The 21,285-nt window shown below is 37.4% G+C and overlaps 1 protein-coding gene and 1 long non-coding RNA gene across 5 annotated transcripts in view; one reads left to right on the top strand and one right to left on the bottom strand.

Annotated features, from left to right (window-relative positions):
• Positions 1–21,285, bottom strand: part of eri3.S (ERI1 exoribonuclease family member 3 S homeolog) — a 166,210-nt gene that overhangs the window by 62,195 nt on the left and 82,730 nt on the right. The window contains exon 8 of one of the 4 annotated variants that reach the window (XM_018260853.2): positions 11,350–11,787. The exons of 1 other annotated variant lie outside the window; for it this stretch is intronic. In XM_018260853.2, coding sequence (XP_018116342.1) covers positions 11,744–11,787 — 44 coding nt within the window. In that variant the 3' untranslated portion in view covers positions 11,350–11,743. Of the gene's footprint in view, positions 1–11,349; positions 11,788–13,667; positions 14,928–19,614; positions 20,195–21,285 lie in introns of those variants that run through there. 2 more of the 4 variants (XM_018260852.2, XM_018260851.2) reach the window with 2 other exon arrangements.
• On the top strand, positions 1,253–7,430 carry LOC121393307. The gene is made up of 3 exons (XR_005960965.1): positions 1,253–1,631; positions 5,573–5,669; positions 7,259–7,430. It is a non-coding gene; the product is annotated as an uncharacterized LOC121393307 (long non-coding RNA).

Here is a 21,285-nt window from a genome sequence, read left to right as displayed (position 1 = left end):
ATTACACTGTGCCAAGGCCAAGCAATACTAGATGGTACCTAGAAAGAACTAACCTAGTTCAGACATCAGAGAATCTGCAATCTTGAACGACACTTACATCATAAATGGTCACAAGACCATAATGGTTTTTCATTAAAATTTACTAATAACATCCTGTAGCATAATAATGCACTGTAAAGTAGCAAGCAGCAGGGTATGATCTACACACCAAGGATAGTGGTCTGGCATGATGGTAGCCTGGGCCAATGGGTCTAACATTGAAACAACAGAGGCCTTGCCAATCCCATAAAGGGGAACAATCATGAAAATAAAAATTAAATATGAGCTTCATCATACTGAAAAAAGAAAATTTATAAATACAATCTGTTAAATATTCTGGATTGTTTCTGAAATAATCAAGTTTATCTTCACTGTCCCGCTCTCAGCATCTGTTTCTCTTCATTCTGTCTTTATGCAGCAGTTGGGTGTCAGATAGTCATTGACAGATAAATTCAATATATCTTATAGGGGGGCTTCCTTTCTTAACAGATGTATTAAAGCTCATTCAAATAACTTATTCCAGTACAAACAAAATTTAACAAAATAGCTGCCTTTTGCACAAATTCTGAGACAGGATTTCTTCTGATTTTAATAGCGTGAGCTCTAATGCGTCTTCTAGGCAAAAAGAGCCCCCCTATAAGATATATTGGATCTAACTGTCAATGATTATCTGACACACAACTTCTGAATGAAGAGAGAATGAAGAGAAACAGATGCTGAGAGATAGTGAAGATAAACTTGATTATTTCAGAAGCGGTACTAATTTTTAATTGATTGTATGAAAGTTTCTTATTTCAGTATTTTCAGTTTATATTACATTTTCACAATAGTTCGCCTTTAAGTTTGCTCATAGCTTATCCTGTGATGTGATGAAAAAGGGCATTGCAGCTGGAGGTCTGTGAACCGAATGTAACTCTTCAAGTTTTATGGTCATCAGCTTGCTTAAGATCTCCACAGATTTCTGCTTTTAACATTATTGTCTAATATAATAGAACCAATACATTTTTGATATGTTAGCATAGGTTGCATAGTACTGCTACAAATCTATATTTGTGCAGATACTTTCTTGCAAAGGCACTATTGTACAGAAAAACACAATTGATTAGGAGACTTTTAAAAAGAAATACATTTTTGAACATCTTGGGTAGGTAGTGAAAGGCATGATCATGGGCGTCCACAGAGGGGGGCAAGAGGGGGCAGTGCCCCCCCCTGGGACTGTGCACAGTGGCATAACTACCGAGGAAGCAGACCCCGCAGTCGCAGGGGGGCCCGGAGGTACAGGGGGCCCGGCAGGGGCCTGCTTCCTCAGTATGTGCAACCAGCCAGGATCATTTAGGGCAGGGGTGTCCAAACTAGGCTGCAGCATTTTGCACCACCCCCCTCCCCAGTCGGTGCAGTGGAAGTGGCCAGCGGTGAACAGGAAGCCAGAGAGGGAGCCGGAAGAGGAGCAGAACGTCGCAGCAGCACGTCACAGCGCGCCTGTTGCACTTGAGAAAACTGCTGCCGACTGGGATCCGACCTCTTACGATGATGCCACAGCACAGGCACACCAACCCGCCTCCCCATTCCCACTGCAGCAGCCAGCAGCCTCCGTGAGTTTTTAAAGCTCTCTGTTCTCTCTCCGTTACACACTAAACTTCTGTCACTCCCCCTCCCTCTCAGAAACTAAAGGTGGACTGGACTCATAGACTGACTTACTTCCCTGCAGCTGCTGCACATTAATTTCTATGTGATCACTGAGACTTGTGAGAAGTGAATGTGCTGCTGCAGCTTGATCTAACAAGTGTCTCAGTGATCACATAGAAATGAATGTGCAGCTGCAGGGAAGTAAGTCACAGTCAAGGAGTCCAGTCCACCTTTAGTTTCTGAGAGGGAGGGGGGAGCTGGCAGCTCCAGAAGGAGAGGAGCTTGTGCTTGCTTCTATGCTACTTGTGTTTTTGTTGATTTCCACCAGAATTCATAGTTTTTCTCAAAAAAAAAAAAGTGTGTGAAAAGAGTTTCTTAAAAAAAATGTATATACAGGTATGGGATCCATTATCTGGAAACCCGTTATTTAGAGAGTTCCAAATTACAGAATAACTGTCTCCCATTGACTCCATTTTATAGAAATAAAAATAATTTCCTTTTTCTGTGTAATAATAAAACAGTAGCTTGTACTTGATCCCAACTTAGATATAATTAATCCTTATTGGAGAAAAAAAAAGCCTATTGGGTTTATTTAATGCTGCAGTTTAAAGAAGTTTCAGGGAGCTAAGGCAAGAGCTTTTACACAGAGCTGAGGTAGGAGAAATCGCATTGCTGCTATGTGAAAAGCTTTTTGTTTCCATGGGCAAATACAATCACTAAAACACAACTGTTATTCCTCACTGTTCAGTCAGCATATCTCCCACTATTTTGTACAGAGGGGGGCCCTGAAAATTTCTTTGCAGGGGGGCCCTGGCATCCGAAATTACGCCACTGACTGTGCACATAAGTTTCCACCTGTTCGTGCATTGGCCCCAGCTTACTGTGGTTTCTGTCGCGATCCCTCAAAGATTTTTCTTCTGTGCAGCAGAGTTTTCTTTTAGCTCCTTCCCTAGGTGCTCGCTCCCCCCTCCCTTGTCACGGTGCTGCCGGATCGTATTACTTCAGCTGTGACAGAGAGAGAGAGCAGCCAGGGAGCATCTGATTGGCCAGTAGCACAGATTGCAGCGAGGGAGAAAACGAAGGAAGGAAAGCCCTATCTATTGCAGTCTGCAGCCTTGTACTTCTGAGTTCTGGGGGTATTTATACAATTACTTGCCCCCTGTCCCATCTGTTTGTGAGTTCTGGGGGTATTTATACATGAACTTGCCACTTTGCCATCTTTGTGTGAACTAGGGTTGCCACTTGTCAGACAACCGGTATTTTGAAGGGTTGCCCAGGTCAAAACTTCCTGGATGGTTTTTCAAATTAGGGAAACTGTGCAGGATTGCCTTGATTGACCCGGCGATCGGGCGATCGGCTGATCGCCGTGGCATAGCTCCACCCCCTGATGGCAGTGACACACCCACCTATCTCACAGGCCTGCCCACAGATGCCTCCTTGCCCCACCCTGGAAAATTTTCTGCGGACACCCATGGGCATGATAGTACACCCACTGATAACATCAATCAAATTGCCCCAATGTAGGTGTTGCTTTCTGGAGAATGCCTCCAGGATATGCTGCAAAATAGCAACTAACAGTAATCCTGCCCTGAGAAGAGATTACAGATTACAAATGAATTAATTCATCATTTTAGAGGCAAACGGTGCCTTCCCTTACTGTATAGACCTCTATAACCAATCTTACCAATAATACACAAAATAAAATATTCGCTTTGCACTGAAATCATATCTCTGTATGACAATATGTTTAAAAAATAAAAGTTTTTCTTTAATACTGAAGACACCATGCTATATTATATATTATTAATGGACATTGAGGGTCTGAGATGGAAAGAATTGATGAAGAAAAAGTACAGTATAAAATTAATTGAGAAAAAAATGTATTGCTATTCGGTTACTGGCAAAATTCCTCTTCCTCTGTATTAACCTGACAGCAACAACCAAATGGTGTAAGCAATACATCAATCCTTGCCTATGCTCAATGTCTTCAGCATGAATGCTGTTTAGAAAAACCTACAAAGTAGCAAGGCTCACTATTTTATTTATAAACTGGTTCAATTAATGAGAATAAAATGAGCCACATTACCAATGTGTTGATATCACACTATCATCCTCTTTTGAAATAAAGTTGCTCTTTTACATTTTAAACCAGAGGTTCTAAAAAATTAAGTATGCTAACCTAGGGAGTCTAAAGTAATGGATAAGGCACCTAGCTCGATGCCAGTCAAGATGACATTTGGGACTTATTTGCTATTCATTTCTGCCCAGTGTCAAGGTCAGCATGTGGGATATTTAGTGTGAACACTTATTTGGTATTCTACATACCTGTATTCAGAATAACAATAATGATTTAATCTGTTTATAACTATTATAAAACAAGGGAGGGCCTACAAAATTGTTGGGCCATAAAAAGTGCTATTGATCCTAAATAATCTGCAAATGCACTGCTTTATTAGAATAACATTTATAACATAAAAAGCAATTCTTTTATGGAAGCCAAAATTCTACTTTAGCTTGTTTTGCTACCATTATCGAATGCCACCCAGATATAAATACACAAAAAACTCTTATACACAAATCATAGCAATTGTCAGTAGCTAGTTATGCTCACTCACAAAAGACTTAGGGCAAACTAAAAGGTTTTACAGCCGACATGACTGCACCTAACAAATTGGTTCTTTAGCAGCTATTAACATAAATGCCAAAGCTGTCTATACTGCTTAAAGCATTAATGGGAAACTGTATTTATCTTGGCCATTCTTGTGTTGGAGGAGCATGTGAAATAGTGTTTTTGCAGTTGTTTCAACTAGATTTGTCTATATTGAACTGGAACTTGGCCTATTTGTAGAAATCTAATACAGAATATCCCAATGAATTAAATTATAAGGATCACAATGATTATGTCAGTGCAGTAACTAAGTTCTGATGCTTCAAAGAGTCCAAGTCCCATTTACAGAATAAAACCAGTTTCTGAAGTTTTGAAAAAACAAACCAAGAACAAACCAAAAGCCAGAAAATCAACTTGTAAAATGTACTACTGGTGAAACTGAAGACAAGAAAGGAGGAGGCATTTGAGAAATGGATTCTAATGATTTTAACTACTCTCTTACACTCCTCAGTTTGTCTTTGTTTCACACAGAAAGCACAAAATGCAGCTTGTCTGAGCTGCTGAAATAGCTTAGAACTTTCATATCAAACAGGCCACTGATTATTCTAAAAGAACATAATTGAGCTGACCTCCGACCTCCACCTTCAATCAGCACAGTTTAACTATCTCGTTTTAGCTCGACTTACACACCCCTCTGCTAACTAGCAGCCGTCTTCTCATTAGGAGCTGTGCTATGTGTGCCAAAGAGGGCTCCTGCCGGGAACGACTCAATCGGAGAGATAAAAAGTAGAACAGGATATGAGCCAATAAAGCTGTGATCAGCAGCTTGTTTGGGAAGAGCGGTACAAGCCACTAAAAATCAAAAGACTTGCACTGTAGCATTTGTTAATCACCACCTTGGAGGAGCTAACAAACACCTGTTTTTTTGCACTTTGCTAAATATGGAGGTCCATTAGGATTTAAAGGGCAACTTTGACAAATGTTTTAAAATTTACTTTTGTGTCCTCTTCAACACACACAAAAGGTAATTTACTAATAAAGAAAGGTCATTTGCTAACAGGTTTGTCCTGTGTCATACTTTGCCAAATTTAATTTTACATTTCCCCTTCATTTTTGATGCATGTACCAGAACTTTTAGTCTATGGGACAACTGCACATGGGAGAACATAAAACAGAAACACACAGAAAAACATCAGTCTGGTCATAAAGCAGACCTTTAATTAATACAAAATATGTGTGACATTCTTATAATTATGACAAAACTCAGACACTAATAAAGGAATTTCATATATATTCCAGGTAAGAGCTGTACAGAGAAGGCCTGAAGCCCAGATGTGACCCTTCAAGAGACTTTTAGGGTCCCCAGCAAGAGGATAATCTTGACCCCAAACATGTGGTATTATGGATAAATTGTTCATTACAATGAAAAAGTGGAATAAATATAAAGTAAAAAGCAGTAAAGTAAAAGCAGACAATTACTGGCAGCCTGCTGCTGTTTGTAGCAAATAGACTTATTACTAGATTGCAAATATAGTCTGTTAATAATAGTATAGAACTGGGTCGGGATCCTATGGTGAGCTTAAATCTAGTTTGATACACAAATATCTATAATTCTCCACATAGAACAAAAGTGTCATGTGTTGCTCATCTCAGCATATATTACACATCATATTACACATCACTTCTAACAGCAAGCCTATCTTAGAATTAGGTAAACCTGATGTATTTAAATGAATGTTTTTTTAACAAACACAAAAATGTATGACATCTAGTGGAGAAAAGGCAGAACTACATTATGAATGATAGATGAAATCAAGCAAATATTGTTTTGCCAGGTATGAATTTACACTGAAAGTATCCATTGGATGGAAGGTTCTGTAGATGTTGTATGAGATAATTAAGTGGCCACAGGTTTTGCACATAGGGCTTCTGTCAGCACTATGAACTGACAGAAAGGCTAATTTTAATTTAAGACTGTAATTAATCACCCTGTCCTACAGAGACATGCTACACAATTCCTGTAAAGAGAGACATTTCAGTTTTGGGTTTTTGTTTTCCTTCAGCATTTTGTACATGGCTTGGAAGATATGCCATTAGAATCATGGTTAGAACTAAAACAATGTCAGGTTTTCTGAAATTTGTGGCGTTCTGGAGCTACTTTTCATATCCTTTTTGAGGAGAACTGCAAATTGGTTCTTCCAAGGACTGGATTTTCGTTTGTGGCACTCGAGTGGGGCTACCTGACCTATATCTGGCCAGGTTTGGTTATCATGTCAGATTAATGTGAGCTTATTGCTGTTCCTATTCCGATCTTTATAACCCAATAGTTTGGCCCTAGAGATTAGTCCTATATCACCCATTTTTGGGGTACATATTGGGGGGAAGACCAGCTAATTTAAATCTTATAATATATGGTCACCTTAAGGCTTGTGTACCTTAGCCTTACATTTAATACTTTTGTCACACTGTTACTGTAGTGCTTTGATTACTATTTGTTTGGACAACTTATCCTATGCCACATTTTGGGACACAAAACTGATTCCCAGAGTTAATCTGGTTTGCAGACCAAGAAGACTAACTAACAATGATTTATGCTGTAATGTCCATTTGCATTTTCCCACTCCTTACTCGTCTAATTGATTTGCATTGAATGTGTTTGCATATTTATTTATGAAGACCCCAAATGCACACACAATATGTTTGTTTCATCGTTAGCAAACCAGAAAAGGATTACACTTGTTATGTGTTCACTTTACATACAGTTACCAGGTAGGATGGGATTTATAATCAAGTCTCACGTTAACCCATATATGAAGTGGGATCTTACAGAACTACTATGATCACCATGACAAATATAGCATTAACAATTAAAAAAATAGAAATTTTTGCTGTTCCTCATCAAATATGCTATGCCAGCTATACAGCTGGCAATGGGTTAAGAAAGGTTATTTTGCTCACAGTTCTTCACTCCCATCTATTCCTTAGTAATGCTCATCCTGCCTGTTCCTGTTCACACACTCCAAGTTCATTATCCAAGCTTTCAAGGGAGAGGAGAGAAAGGCTGCCACCAATTAAGAGAAAGTATGTAAAACATGCCAAAGTAGGTGAACATCTTCAAGTCCAGCTTAATCAAGGAAGCTTCCAGCAGACAGGGAGGCAGAAGGTCACCAAGCAGAACAGAGGTTCTCGTTAACTCCCTGTTAAGGGAGGGTCTCACCGCATGCATACAGGGTAAGTCAGCAACAAGGCCAACTGGTCCTCAGCAGGCTGCTGTTTTTTGCTTGGAACAAAGGTGCAATAACATGTCATGGTCTATGCTTAGGGAGGGCTTATTTGTGTTTAGTTTTACTAGTCACAACATAGCTTACCTGTCATTATCACAATCACAAGTAAGACAGTAAAACGCACATGCTATATATAATATGGGAACCTTTTTAGTATAAAATATTTTAACAAAGTCTTTTTTTTCATCATTATATTAGTTCATTTTATATTTAATGATTTCCTAACAGTTTTTCTCAAGCTGCACACCACACTCAAAGTTGCTTACATATTTCTACTGCTCTGATGGGTTGATTTCAAATTTCAGACTCAACAACTTGCAGTGCACTAGTGATGCGCAGAATAGTTCCGTTTCTTGCAGAAGAAAAGGTGCACTTCACATAGAGACTAAAACACCTGTCCTAAGTTTTAATATATCAACCCATTGCAGAGGCCTCTGCCATCAAAACGACATCAAAGACTGCTATGAATAGTATCTGTGGCCCTTGTATTAATGCTTTAATTGCAGAGTTCTGCAGCAAGCTGGTGCCAAACATCTTAAGCCATATAAGATTTGGCTCCTGGAAAGCAACACCAACCAGAGGGATTATTAAGGGCAAGCACCCATGCGGCTTGGGGGCAGGGGGGTATTTCTGTTGGGGTGGCATTAGTAAAAAACTTACAATGGGTAGCAAGTTAGTAAAGAAACCAGTACCTGGCAAGCATTAGGATATATAATTCAGCATAAGGCTCCAAAATATAAACATATCCTGAAATTCAAAATAAAAAGCATATATCTAGCACTGATAAAGATAAAGCACGTAAAATCATGTTGCTAAAAGTATAATTTACAGTTTGTAAAGAATATAACTGTGCTCAATAAAACAAGTCACTGTTGTAAAAATGTCTCACTTGTTTCTTCCCCTCTGTAATGCTGACATTGTGTGTCTCACCTTGAACTGCCATTGGAGGTAATGACTTGTGAATATTGATGAACAGGGAGCTTTGCTGGAATTAATTCTCGGGGTGCACGTCTCTGCTTGTGCGAGCATGTATATAAGGACAGAAAGAGGTGACATGGACACAGTGAAATCGTCAGCTTTGCTTTTTAATCCAACTAAAATCTCTCATGGATTACGTTTACTAATTCTGTAGTTCTGCAACAAAATATTCCTTCAGTGTACTGACAATAATTTCAAACACAGTTCTTTTTGGAAATGAAACTGGGACTTTTGCAATGTATTTTAACACTATGGCACAATATACTGAAGGCTGAAATTCAAATCTAAAAAATTCATATTTTTAGTACAGTTCATAAATGTACACCGGCCACACACTTAAGCAAGTATCACTTGGGAATTTCCACAGTTCGGTATTTGACATATAGCTGTGTATGCAGGCTATACTTGCAATCTGTAGGTTCTGGCAAATGCCAGAGGGGCTGACAGTCACTATTTATTAGGCTGGTGGGAGACTGTTGGGCCACTGTGTGGGTTGTTTGGGCCTCTGTGTACAAGAAATGCCAGAGCCTATTTTGAGTCTCAGTCCAGGCCTGCATGAATGCCATAGTCACTTTCATAAAAGCCTCTATTTTAATAAAGTTATATAAAGCTGTTCATATAGTTAACATAACATATACTTTTTAAGAAGCTCATTTGGCTGTAAAAAATGGCCAAAAAGTGTTTTGGGAATTGAAATTTAAAATTTCCATCACTTCACAATAGAACAAAGTAATGGTGAGGTTGGGTGGGGTTGAATGACTACAAGAAGTAGTCACATGCATTCATACAACCTTTTATCAATATTTTGTGTGGGTAGACATGTGCATGCACACACCTTAGAGAGAACAGTTATCCATCTCAAGGGGTAAGCCAAGTCAGGCTAATGTGATTATAAAGCATTACAATAATGCTGCCTTGCAATGCTGGTGTACTACATTTGCATACAGCCAGGGCCCAGAGTCTATATGTTCTCCCCATGCCTTTATTGGTTTCCTTCAGTATCCAGTATCCTCTCACACTCCAAAAACACACAGGCAGGTTAACCGGAGTGCAACCCTTTGTCCAGCTCTGGTCATTTCTCTTTGCACAGACAGCATTGATATTTGGTCCAACTAATATCTGAAAATGCTCTGCTCAGATTTCGATCAAGGACTAGTTTTGAGATAAAACATACTGTAGAAAACCTCCATGTGCTAAAATTTTAGACCAGGGTGTCAAATATTCAGATCAGTTAAAATTTCAAGTGAGAGATGCAGAACAAGAAAATCTAAAGTTTACTTGCCTTTTATTAATTTGCAAAAAGAGAAACATTATATATCATCTACTTTGTACTAAAAGATAATTTGAAGGTTAACGTCGGCTTTAAGACAAATTAAAGAAGCTTTGCTTATTCTTATTTATAGGCCAAAAAGGCAGAAAAGTGAGTCATTCATATATGTTGGAAATGGAAATATATGATGAAATGGAAAAAAGCTGTTAAAAACTGCTATATACAGTCTATATAACACAATAGAATTTTTTCTTTTTTTGGTTGAAGTCTATTTTTTTATTTCCAAAAAGTGACCATTAGTTTTAGGTAGGCACATGATCAATTCATTTCAGGCAATGAAGTAGTTAATGCAGTGTTCCTGAAGTCAGTAATACCATTACCAGTCTTCGGGTCATTTGGAAAAGGCGTAGGGTCATCAGCAAACACAACCCTCCATTTTCAAAGGTGGTCTATTTGAAAGTAATAATTTGGCTCACATTGATTTGCCTCTGTGTACAGCAATGGTGTGACAGCAGAAAAGGATGCAAGCAACAAAAATGTTCAGCAAAAGATTCATGATAGTTACAGCTATAGTGCCACTGTTTATCCTTTGCATTGCAGAAAAAAGGCTTTAAATAAAAAAAAAATATATATATATATATATATATATATATATATATATAGCGGTGAAGAAGATAAGCACTCCAATATTACTGATCAACAATTATTTATTCCACTGTGCATAGTGGAATAAATAATTGATCAGTAATATTGGAGTGCTTATCTTCTTCACCGCTATTTATCATATTTTGATATAGCACCCCATTTGGACAAGTCAGGGTGCGGATACACACCTGGACTGTATATATGTATTTATATATAGATATACACATATATATATATATATATATATATATATATATATATATATATATATATATATATATATATATATATGTAAGTACTAATGCACTAGGAAGGTAGTCAGCTTTCTGTTTTGTGGACTTTTACATTTAAAAGAATTTTTAAAATTATTATACCTAATTTACATTGTGCTATTGCAAACTATCTGCTGTTCAATAAATAAATTGACTACAGTGGGTTTAAATAAGTTACATTTTTAAAACTTCTTCTGAAATGTCACCAATTAATTATTAACTGCATGTCAGATCAATATTTATAATGACCACTGCAGATACCCACTTGGCCATTTGTGAAGTAGATGCTGGCACTCACGAAAAAGATGTCATTGTTGCCTGGGTGCAGTTCCACATAATGATGAATGTATCTTGCTGAAGTAGCCGCACTCACAGGGCTTATAGCATAAAAAATTTTTTATTAAAGAGGCAAATAATTAGTCCATGTAAAAAATAAAATTAAGTATTTGAAACTAAAGTGTGTAGGAACCTGAACTAGAAAATGTAAATACTGTACTTGGTTGACCATCCTGTGAATCATATCAATCATGCCATTCTGAGAAAGGCACTGCTACTATTGTAATAGTCCATACATATAGATAAAAGGTATAACGATTTATTATGAGAGAGAGAGAGAGAGACAGAGTAATGAAATATGCAGGTATATGCAACAATAAAATTATGTAACAAAAAAATTACAGGTGATATTCACTAAATAAATACAGTCTGATGTTGCTTGAGTGTATTTAAATGAAGGTGCTTGAGTGTGTTTAAATGATTTCTCTAGTTCACAGTCTTAATCACATGGGTCCATTAAAAGAAACTATAATAAAAGTAGTGGTTAAGGGTGCCATTTATTCTCGTGTCACTTTTTAAGGGTATGGCATTGTGACCAGAAAGGGCAGGCTACTTTATTTAAAAGCTCAAGGTTTATTATACAAACTGACTTGTGTCTTTTCGATGTTCCCAACAGATATACACAGAAGCATGAAGATGTGATTTCATTCCTTAAACTTCTTTCCCAAGTAGACAGGTTTCCTAATTATCTCATAGCTATACATCCACACAGAGTAGAAATTGCAGAAGCTTTAAAAGAAACAAAGGTGGAGAACAAGAGTGAGCCGGGGTGGTGCTGTCAGGTTTCTTTCCACCTTTTCAAGCTGTCTTAGCAGTGCTGTCATCCCAGCTGTGACACCTTTCAGGCTAGTTAATTAGAATCATGTCACCAAGTTAATGTGCTTCGACTGGACTGTGATGGACTATTGTCCCTCCTGCCTCCTCAGTGTTTCCTGTATCGTATCCCTCCTGCTTACACATCTATTGTCTGCATGTGGAGTTACACTATCACCAAGTACATATAATGGAAAACCTTTTTTTATATAGGACAGGGCTGTGTTAAAGGGCTTGTTCACCTTCAAACACTTTTTCAGTTCAGCTGGTTTCAGATAATTCACCAGAAACAAAGACTTTTTCCAATTACTTTCTATTTTCTATTAGTGACTGTTTTTCTAATATTGAAATGTAAAGCTTAATTTTCACCTTCTGAAGAAGCTATGGGTGGGGGGGTCTTTGTTTATGGTGAATAATCTGAAAACAACTGCACAGAAAAAAGTGTTCCAAGTGTCCACTATGTGCTTATCCAAAATAAATCCTGTCTGACACTTTATTAACCACACACACAGGTGTGTACTATGCTCCTCTAGTGAAGCCTCTTGTGCTGATCACTTGTGCTGGTCACTTTACTGCTGCTTCCTTATTAAGAGCTACAGGTTCATAAAAGGGTTTGGTTTACAAGGATTCTATAGGTACCCAAGTTATACCTGATGGCAGGGCAACATTGAAGTGGTTAATAGCACAGACTTCACTTAGATAAACAAAGATACACTTTATGGTAGGGAAGCATTAAAGCAGTTAATATTTCCACCTTGCAGACTTCATATACAAATGCCCCAAACACAAGTGCAATATGACTAAGATGCATGAAATCAGGTTTCTTAGTGCTCATTCACTGAGCTCTTGCCTCCAGGGCATACCTGTACTAAGCAACTATAAAAATATACAGAAGATAGCTAGCTTCCTGGGTTAACTTGTTATTGGGAAGGAAGCTCTTTGATAGCTACTATGTGTCATATTTTGATGCTAACAAGTGATTCTAACTAATAAAAAGGGATACTTACAAGACTAAAGAACCATTACAACTTTTTCATGCAAAAAAATAAAGCATGAAAAGATGAAGTTATGTCATTAACTCATGTTTTTGCATATAAATTGTCAGTAGAGGGTTTAATTAGATGCTGGAAGACCCTATGGAGTTTGGTAACTCATATTATTACCATAAATTATCAATTATTCTATAACACAAAAATTGTGTACACATGAAATAATTCACTGATTACCTGATGGTGTCTAAACTTTGAGCAATTGAGGAGAACTATTATAATATTAAGGATGATTCGTCCAAACTTGAACTACCAATACTGCCATCAGCAATATACCTTCTTCCTAAGCAGTATGCACAAAAAATGTTGTACAATATGGTGGCTAAAATGCATTAAAGGAGAAGGAAAGCTACCAAGACAGTTTATTGCCAATAGATTAGCCACAACAGCTCAAGCTAGAACACCATTTTTATTCTTTAGAATACTTTTCCATACTTGAGTAAACAGTTCTAGACATCGTCTCTGCCATATCAGCTTGCTGCCTAAGTCTCGCCCTGCTCACTCTTAGCTCTGAGCTCAGATTACAGCAGGGAGGGGAGGAGGAGGAGGGGGGGGAGGAGGAGAGAGGAGCAAACTGAGCATGCTCAAGCCCATGCTCTGGAGGTTTATGCTGAAAACAGGAAGTCTGATGCAGAAGCCCATGTATACACAATAAAAGAAAAGAAATTTGAGGGTTTTTTGTGACAGAGGACTCTGAGAAGCATTACTTTGAGGGTTTACTAGTGTATTCACATAAACCTTTCTGATAAAGCCTACTTTCCTTCTCCTTTAAACATCAGTGATGTGTGGGTTGACTAAAAACCCGAGTTGACCAGTGGGTTGACCACAGGATGGACAGGTTGGGTTTAAAATTTGTGGCAACCATTGCGGCTTAGGGTTGAGTGTGACTGGGGAAGTACTCTACTGCTTGCGAAGATTTTGTGTCATAGAACGAGTCCTACAATGGCAAAATTTTGTGGGTTAGGGTCGGGTGACTGTAGCGTTTATTCTGACTTATTTTGATGATGTCAGATACATATAGAAATAATTTCACACAAAAATCAGAAATAGTTGTTGTTAAATACAAAGAGGTATAATATGACCAATAAGTAAATACAGTTAAATATAGAAACGGGCATAATCAAGACTTAATAGTTAGGCACATAAAAATACTCCTCAGCACAAACAACTGCCTGCTGATAATTTACTTTAAGACTTATTGACAATTAAGCAAAGAAATGTAGGCATTCAATGAAATCTGAGTTAATGTTAGTTAATACTGTAGTTTGGGCATGTGACAGTGAATTGCATACATCAGACAGCAACAGTAAGAACCAGGGGTTATTTGAGCTCCACATAGTCTAAACTTGGGTGCCCCATTTGTCAAGAGAGCAACACACACACACAAGTGAAAGAGCTCACACTGCTAGCTAAAGGTCGCATGTACTGTTCCACAGGACTTGCACTTAGCAAATGTGTTTTTCTTAGTCCTTCAATGTCACGGCACAGTGCTGTGGTGCTACTTTTCTAACAAATAAACAGAGATCTGTATACAGAAAGAGCAATTTGGGAGGCAAGAAGGCCTCACCTCAGACCTGCTCCTGTCTTCCTGGTGGTGAAAGCTCTCCCCGGTAGTTAATTAGAATCGTGTCACTAAGTGAATGCAGCTCTGCCTGGGCTCTGACAGATGCTCACCTCTGACATTGGGGGTTCAAGAGACAATCCAAATCAAACTACTGCAGTGTGACCCTTTTAACACAAAGAGTAAACTTTTGGCACATCCAGTTGAAGCTCATTAAAACTGTCTACTCTCAGAACATCCCATTAACCTCTTCGTTTGAGAGAGAGGGAGAAAGAAAAAAAAATGCTATTTCTCTTCTTTCTCTGCTGGGCCTAATTAATACTTTGCAAGTGGAACAGTATTCCACTGACCTTCCTGTGCTTTTACTACCTAAATAAAAGCATAAGCAGATACAGGGGGTTGAGGAAGAACGTGATGATCACTCTTCTTTTCACTGATATTCAATTCTGAAAACACAAATACAAGCATAAATATACACATCCCTAAATATTTACATATTAAGGAAAAACAGGTGATGGTGTAAACTACAATGATGAATACTATGGCAACATGTTCTTGATAGTAGTGATAGGCTGCAGAGGCGTTCAATTTTTATAGTATTTATATATAAAGTCATGTTCTGATAATGACAAAGCTCCTGAATCTTGGACCTCCTAAACCAATAATTAGGTTAAAAAAAGTTGGTCAGTATGCAAACACTAAGTACAAAACCAAAAGCTGCTATTAAAATGTAATGGACAGGCACACCGATAATAAACAGAGAAGAACAGGTAAAAGAGAATAATTTGGCAGGTCCCTTGTTCCTCACTAACATTCTTAGTCCCCAGTGATACAATTAGAAATTATACAAAACAAGAGTACTTGGACCTCTTGCCTACAGTGTAGGCTTCTCAACAGGCAGCAAACCAGAGCTAATTGTAAAGACTTTCAAACAGATTAAAAAAACATACAAAGAGCACAAAACATAGCTTATGATTTCATCTTGGTGTTTTTACTGCAGGAATTTCTACAGTGAGTACTACAGTGGTGCGTGAAAGTTTTTGAATCCTTTAAATTGTTCTATCTTTTTATATGAATGTGACCCAATACATAATCAATTTTAAACAAGCCCTTAAAGTAGATGAATAAAACCTAGCTGTTATTGGATCATTGTTTTTTCAATAAATACATGACTAGAGATGAGCAAAAAAATTTTAAGGAAAAAAGTTTTGCTGCGAAAATTACTCCCACATACCAATGCTTTTTGGCTATGCAAAATGGGTCAGATTTGCCCATCACTATACGTGACCAAATATAATTTTTGTTTCATTTGTTTAACTAGGTTTTCTTCATCTACTTTTAGGACTTTTCTGAAATGTTTTAGGTCACATTCATATAAAAATATCAGTTAATAGTGCTGCTCCAGCAGAATTCTTTTTTTATATTCAATTTTGAAATCTGACATGGGGCTAGACATATTGTCAATTTCCCAGCTGCCCCAAGTCATGTGACTTGTGCTCTGATAAACGTCAATCACTCTTTAATGCTGTACTGCAAGTTGGAGTGATATCACCCCTCTCCCCCCCCCCCCAGCAGCCAAACAAAAGAACAATGGGAAGGTAACCAGATAACAGCTCCCTAACACAAGATAACAGCTGCCTGGTAGATCTAAGAACAGCACTCAATAGTAAAAACCTATGTCTCACTGAGACACATTCAGTTACATTGAGAAGGAAAAACAGCAGCCTGCCAGAAAGCATTTCTCTCCTAAAGTGCAGGCACAAGTCACATGACCAGGGGCAGCTGGGAAATTGACAAAATGTCTAGCCCCATGTCAGATTTCCAAATTAAATATGAAAAAAATCTGCTCTTTTGAGAAATGGATTTCAGTGCAGAATTCTGCTGGAGTAGCACTATTAACTGATGTGTTTTGAAAAAAACATGTTTTCCCATGACACAATCCCTTTAAAGGATTCATAAACTCCCAAGCACCACTGTACATGTTTCAGCCAAACCAGCCTTCAAATATTATGCAACTAAATATGGCTGTTTTGTGAACTCTCCAGGTGATATTTCTTATCTATTCTAAAATATGCACCCTGATTTCTTTCTTTTCACCCAGTCAAGCAAAAGTACAAATTATATACATACATTATGTATATTTATTTAGTCTACATAAACTCTTTCTTCTGTTGCATCTTTGTCATAAAGGCTTAAACTCTTACAAGACATATCGACACTGACCCATTTCTCTATTTATAAAGGTGCTTACTATTTATTTGAACATAAAGTTCAAATGTTTTTTACTCAGATTCATGACCCAATTCTTGGTTAGTTTCCATGATGGCTTTTTATACCATATCACAATGCCCTGCAATTATTTTCAGACTCATTATTACTCTAGGATACATAAGATTGTGTCTGCCATGGTCTAATGCTATTAGGGCGTGGAAGTAGATCCATCTTGCTTCCTTCAAGGAAAAATTAATCTGGTCCTGATACTTTGATCCATTACTAATATTTTCTCCAGCTTATGATGTCATCACCAATTACTCCCCTTTGGTTAAATGAATCCTGTACTTACATCTTTCTGTCCTGACATGCCAAAACTGCAGCAAAGAATGATGCTCAAATACATCAAATGCCCCATCTAAAATCAGAGTTTATAGCAGTATAATCATTCTTTATTTCTGAAATCACCAGCATGACCTGGATAGGAGTCTACAAACAATTTATTCTACTGTGTTGCCAGGTTAGGAAAAAAAACACACACATACAGATTCCTTTAAGATCTATTTGGCTCATGGGTCAGATAAGCAGACTGTGTCTAGTTTTACACCACATATGGATGACCAAACTGCACTGATCTGCACATTTGGATCACTAAAGAGGCCATGGAGGAGTACTGTGCATCCCCATCCCACAGTCAGTGTAAGTAGTAATTTCAAGTTTGACTCACACATGGTGATATCAAAAGTATGGCCTAAGAGGTACAGTTTTCAATAATTCTTCATTTCTAGGGATAGTCTTCTATACTGTTTTTTAGAAATCCGGGGCGCCGATGGCGGAGCCCACTCCAGCACGTCGTCTCGTTGTTGGTCGCTAGCTCTTGTGAGATTCCGGCAACTCGCCCGAAGTTTCCATCAGAGAAAACAATTTACTCACGTACAGAGCGCTGACCAAATCATATCAAGGGACGCCTTTTTGCAGTATCAGTGCAGCTTTATTTCGGTATACAGTGCGTTACATGCAGTGGGTGTGTAGACAAGTCCTACGCGTTTCGTGCCCTATACCAGGCACTTCCTGAGAGTCTTCTATACTGTATCTTTCATGCATTACACCACAGGGGAATGCATGAAGAAACTCAGGCTTGCATTTCCTATCTGCTCATACTCACTGTTGCACAGGTTAAGTGCCAAATGCAGGTGGAATGCATTAGAGAACAAACTAACTTAATAGTCTGGGCTGCATTTCATACTGTGTTCACCTGCAGTGGAATGCATGAAAGATCCAATCAGGGTTGTAGAGTCAGACATAAATCCTTCAACTCAGACTCCTCATTTTATGGTACCTCCAACTCTAACTCCAACTCTTCTATTTTTAAAGGAACAGTAATATTAAAAACTCAAAATGTATCAAAGTAATCAAAATATAACGTACTGTTACTCCGCATTGGTAACCGCTGTGTGTTGTCTTCAGAAAGATTACTATAGTTTATATAAACAAGCTGCTGTGTAGCCATGGGGCAGCCATTCAAGCTGGAAAAAAAGGCGAAAAGGCACAGGTTACAAAGCAGATAACAGATAAAACACCATTGTATTGGACAGGGCTTATCTGTTATGTGCTATGTAACCTGTACATTTCTCCTTTTTTGTTGTTACTATTCCTAATGTATTTTCCATGATGATTGATAGAAGTTAAGAATACAACATACAAGGTATTTTATCATGCCCAAAGCACAAAAATATAAACCACACCCTTTGGTAATTCTAAAACAAAATCAAAGTTAAACTACTTAAACCAAAAACAATTGGCAAACCTAAAACATTATATATTATAATGTATATATTATAATTAATATTATATATTAATTGAACCTGGCATATAGCTGTATAATAGCTGTGTCTAGTATACGAAGACTGTATTATAAATAAAATATTTAAGTTGGGTTTGCTTTCTTTTGATAAAAGGTGCATGCAGGTGGACACAATTATGCCACAGGACATAAACAGAATGCCTTTAAGAGGGGCTAAGATGACTTCTTAGACAAGCATGATTCCCAAGGCTAATGTTATCTACATTTGTTTTGTACATGTATGCATAATTCTATATATATGTGTGCATAAGTGTTTGTATAGGTCTAAACATGAAAGCAAATGATAACAGTTGAAAAATTATAGCACTGATAAAGTTGGAACGGTATACTGGCTTGTTAAAAAATGGTGATCCTATAACGATAAGGAGAAGCCACATTTAAAATAGAGATGAAGAGTGCAGATGCCCCAGAATCACAGGGTTAATTATCAGCTACAAAAAGACAATATAAATGAAGGGAACACCTACCCCATTATACCTGGTGCCATAATACCCACAGTCATAGCAACTTATAAAAGGTGACTAATACATGCTACCTGTTGGCTGAATGCAATAGATTACTAAATCTGTAGCAAATGCTTAACTTTTTATTGCATAAATCTCTTAATCGTAATTGAGGGATAATAATGTACCAAATATAAAATCACTTGCCCAAACTATGTAGAATCAAACATTGCAAAAACATGATTTCACCAATGCTGAAGGTCTCCCATCAGATTACAGTCAGGATTTCCGAGCAGTAAATATATAAAAGAAATATTATACCAAAAGTACTCTACTAAACAGGGCTAATTAAAATAAAATCTAAATTTATAGCACAATTGTGTGTAATTTGACATACAATACTTGATTACATCCCCATTCTGAGAAAATATGCTCAGGTTTAGTTTAATATTCAGCATAATCCAAGAATTATTGATCAGCACATCCCTGACCATTGTCACTCACATGTTGTTGGTCATAATTAGGAGACCAAGTTTCATGAAACCAGTATTACTCAAGAAAAAAAGTCTGCAACAAGTCTTTAATGTAGATGTTGATTTTCCCTTGTTCTGTGAAATCACTGACTCTGTGAAACAAAATCAGTGAGACCTACTAACATTCCTGCATGCCACTTTGAAAAGTATACTTAATTAGACACACAAAAATAACTAACAAATAACTTTAATTAACAATTGAGTTTGCAAGGTGTTCAGTTTCATTGCTGGTGTTCCATGCTGCTTTCTACGGCATATTAACCATGTGAACATATTGTGTAAAAGTGTTAAACTGTAGAGATTTATGCAATAAAATCAGAAGGTTAAAGAAATATCAACTAAAACAAAAGCAAAACTGAAACTCTGTTATGACAAAACAGTGCACTTACTACACAAGTTCTTACAATTAATGATGCAAACAGAACATAGTCTTTAAATGTTAAGCACTCATTTTAAATCAAGTAGAGGAAGCAATGTATAAACTGTAGGTGATGAGACAAACCAACAGAGAGAACACTTCATAACTTGGTGTAGCCACTGAACTCATTTTGAGGGGACAATATTACTCAATTCTTGGATACATCAACTGCATGAAGTATCAATTAAACCATTGATTGCAGGAGTGCTGGGAACTCTTAGCGTGTAATGGGCTGTATCCAAAGCTGCAGAAAGGAAGTAAAAGACACTCACATACGCCTCATGGAAAGCTCCTCCTGACAAAAGATTGATATTATGACTAAATTATAACTGGAAACCCCATAACTACCTCCTGAGGATGAAAGGCGGGTCAGTCAGGTCGGAATTTGAACCTATGACCAGGATTTTTTCAGAGATCTGCCAGGCAAAGCCCTGAAACAGCATTACCATTTTACAGACTTACTGTGACAATTTATTAACTGACCTGGCTTTGTTATTCTGGTTTGGAAAAGGTTGCTTGCACAAGAGGGTTGTACAAAGAAATCATTACAATTAACCATGCAAATACAGTTACTGGAAAATGGCCAGTAGTAGAATCAACTCCTGTGACTTTAATGTATAACTATAAAGTGCATTTCCCTTTTATTGTGCCAGAGGCTGAAGTTAATCATCAAAAAAAAAAAAGAAAAACAAAGTACAACATGCTTGAAATGTGTTGAAAATATATTTTGAGACTCGTCTTCCCTTTTGCTTTTAGTGCTGTTATTCCTGTCTGAAAACGTGGTTACCAAAACCTCCACTGCTGTCCCCACATAACAGTAAATTGAATGCCCACTTAAAGTGGGAACCAAATTTTAATGCAACTCCTGTCAATAACTCTCGGCGAGCTATCCCTCAGACCAGTCTTACTAATTAAATGCTGCTAAGTTTTAAATAATTCATCTCCTTAACATGTATTGATTTGAGAGATTGGTACATAGAGGCCAAGAACAAAGTTAACCCTTTTGGTTTAAATGGACACACACAGCCCAGATGGATAGCTATTGCATGTGAAATCTACCAGTGCATATTTAATCCATGCAGCAGTATAGAAGGTGGATGAACAAAGCTCTTATAGAGAGAGACTTAAGAAGAAGCAATGGCAGAAAAAAACAATAAGAAGAATCGTTGAAAAGATGTGTTTTGCTTTTTAGCATTTATTATGAAACTAAGGAGATAGTAAAAGAGAGTAAAAACATATATACAGTATAGTATATCCCTAAGCCCTGGTCCTTTAAACCAATTAAAGGACCTGTAACACCAAAAAATGTAAGTATTTTAAAGAAATAACAGTATA

The sequence above is a fragment of the Xenopus laevis genome, chromosome 4S, assembly GCF_017654675.1.
Source record: "Xenopus laevis strain J_2021 chromosome 4S, Xenopus_laevis_v10.1, whole genome shotgun sequence".
In the NCBI taxonomy this organism is placed as follows: Eukaryota; Metazoa; Chordata; class Amphibia; order Anura; family Pipidae; genus Xenopus; species Xenopus laevis.
Note: the sequence above shows the minus strand (reverse complement) of the source record. Positions and strands in the feature narration are given on the sequence as shown.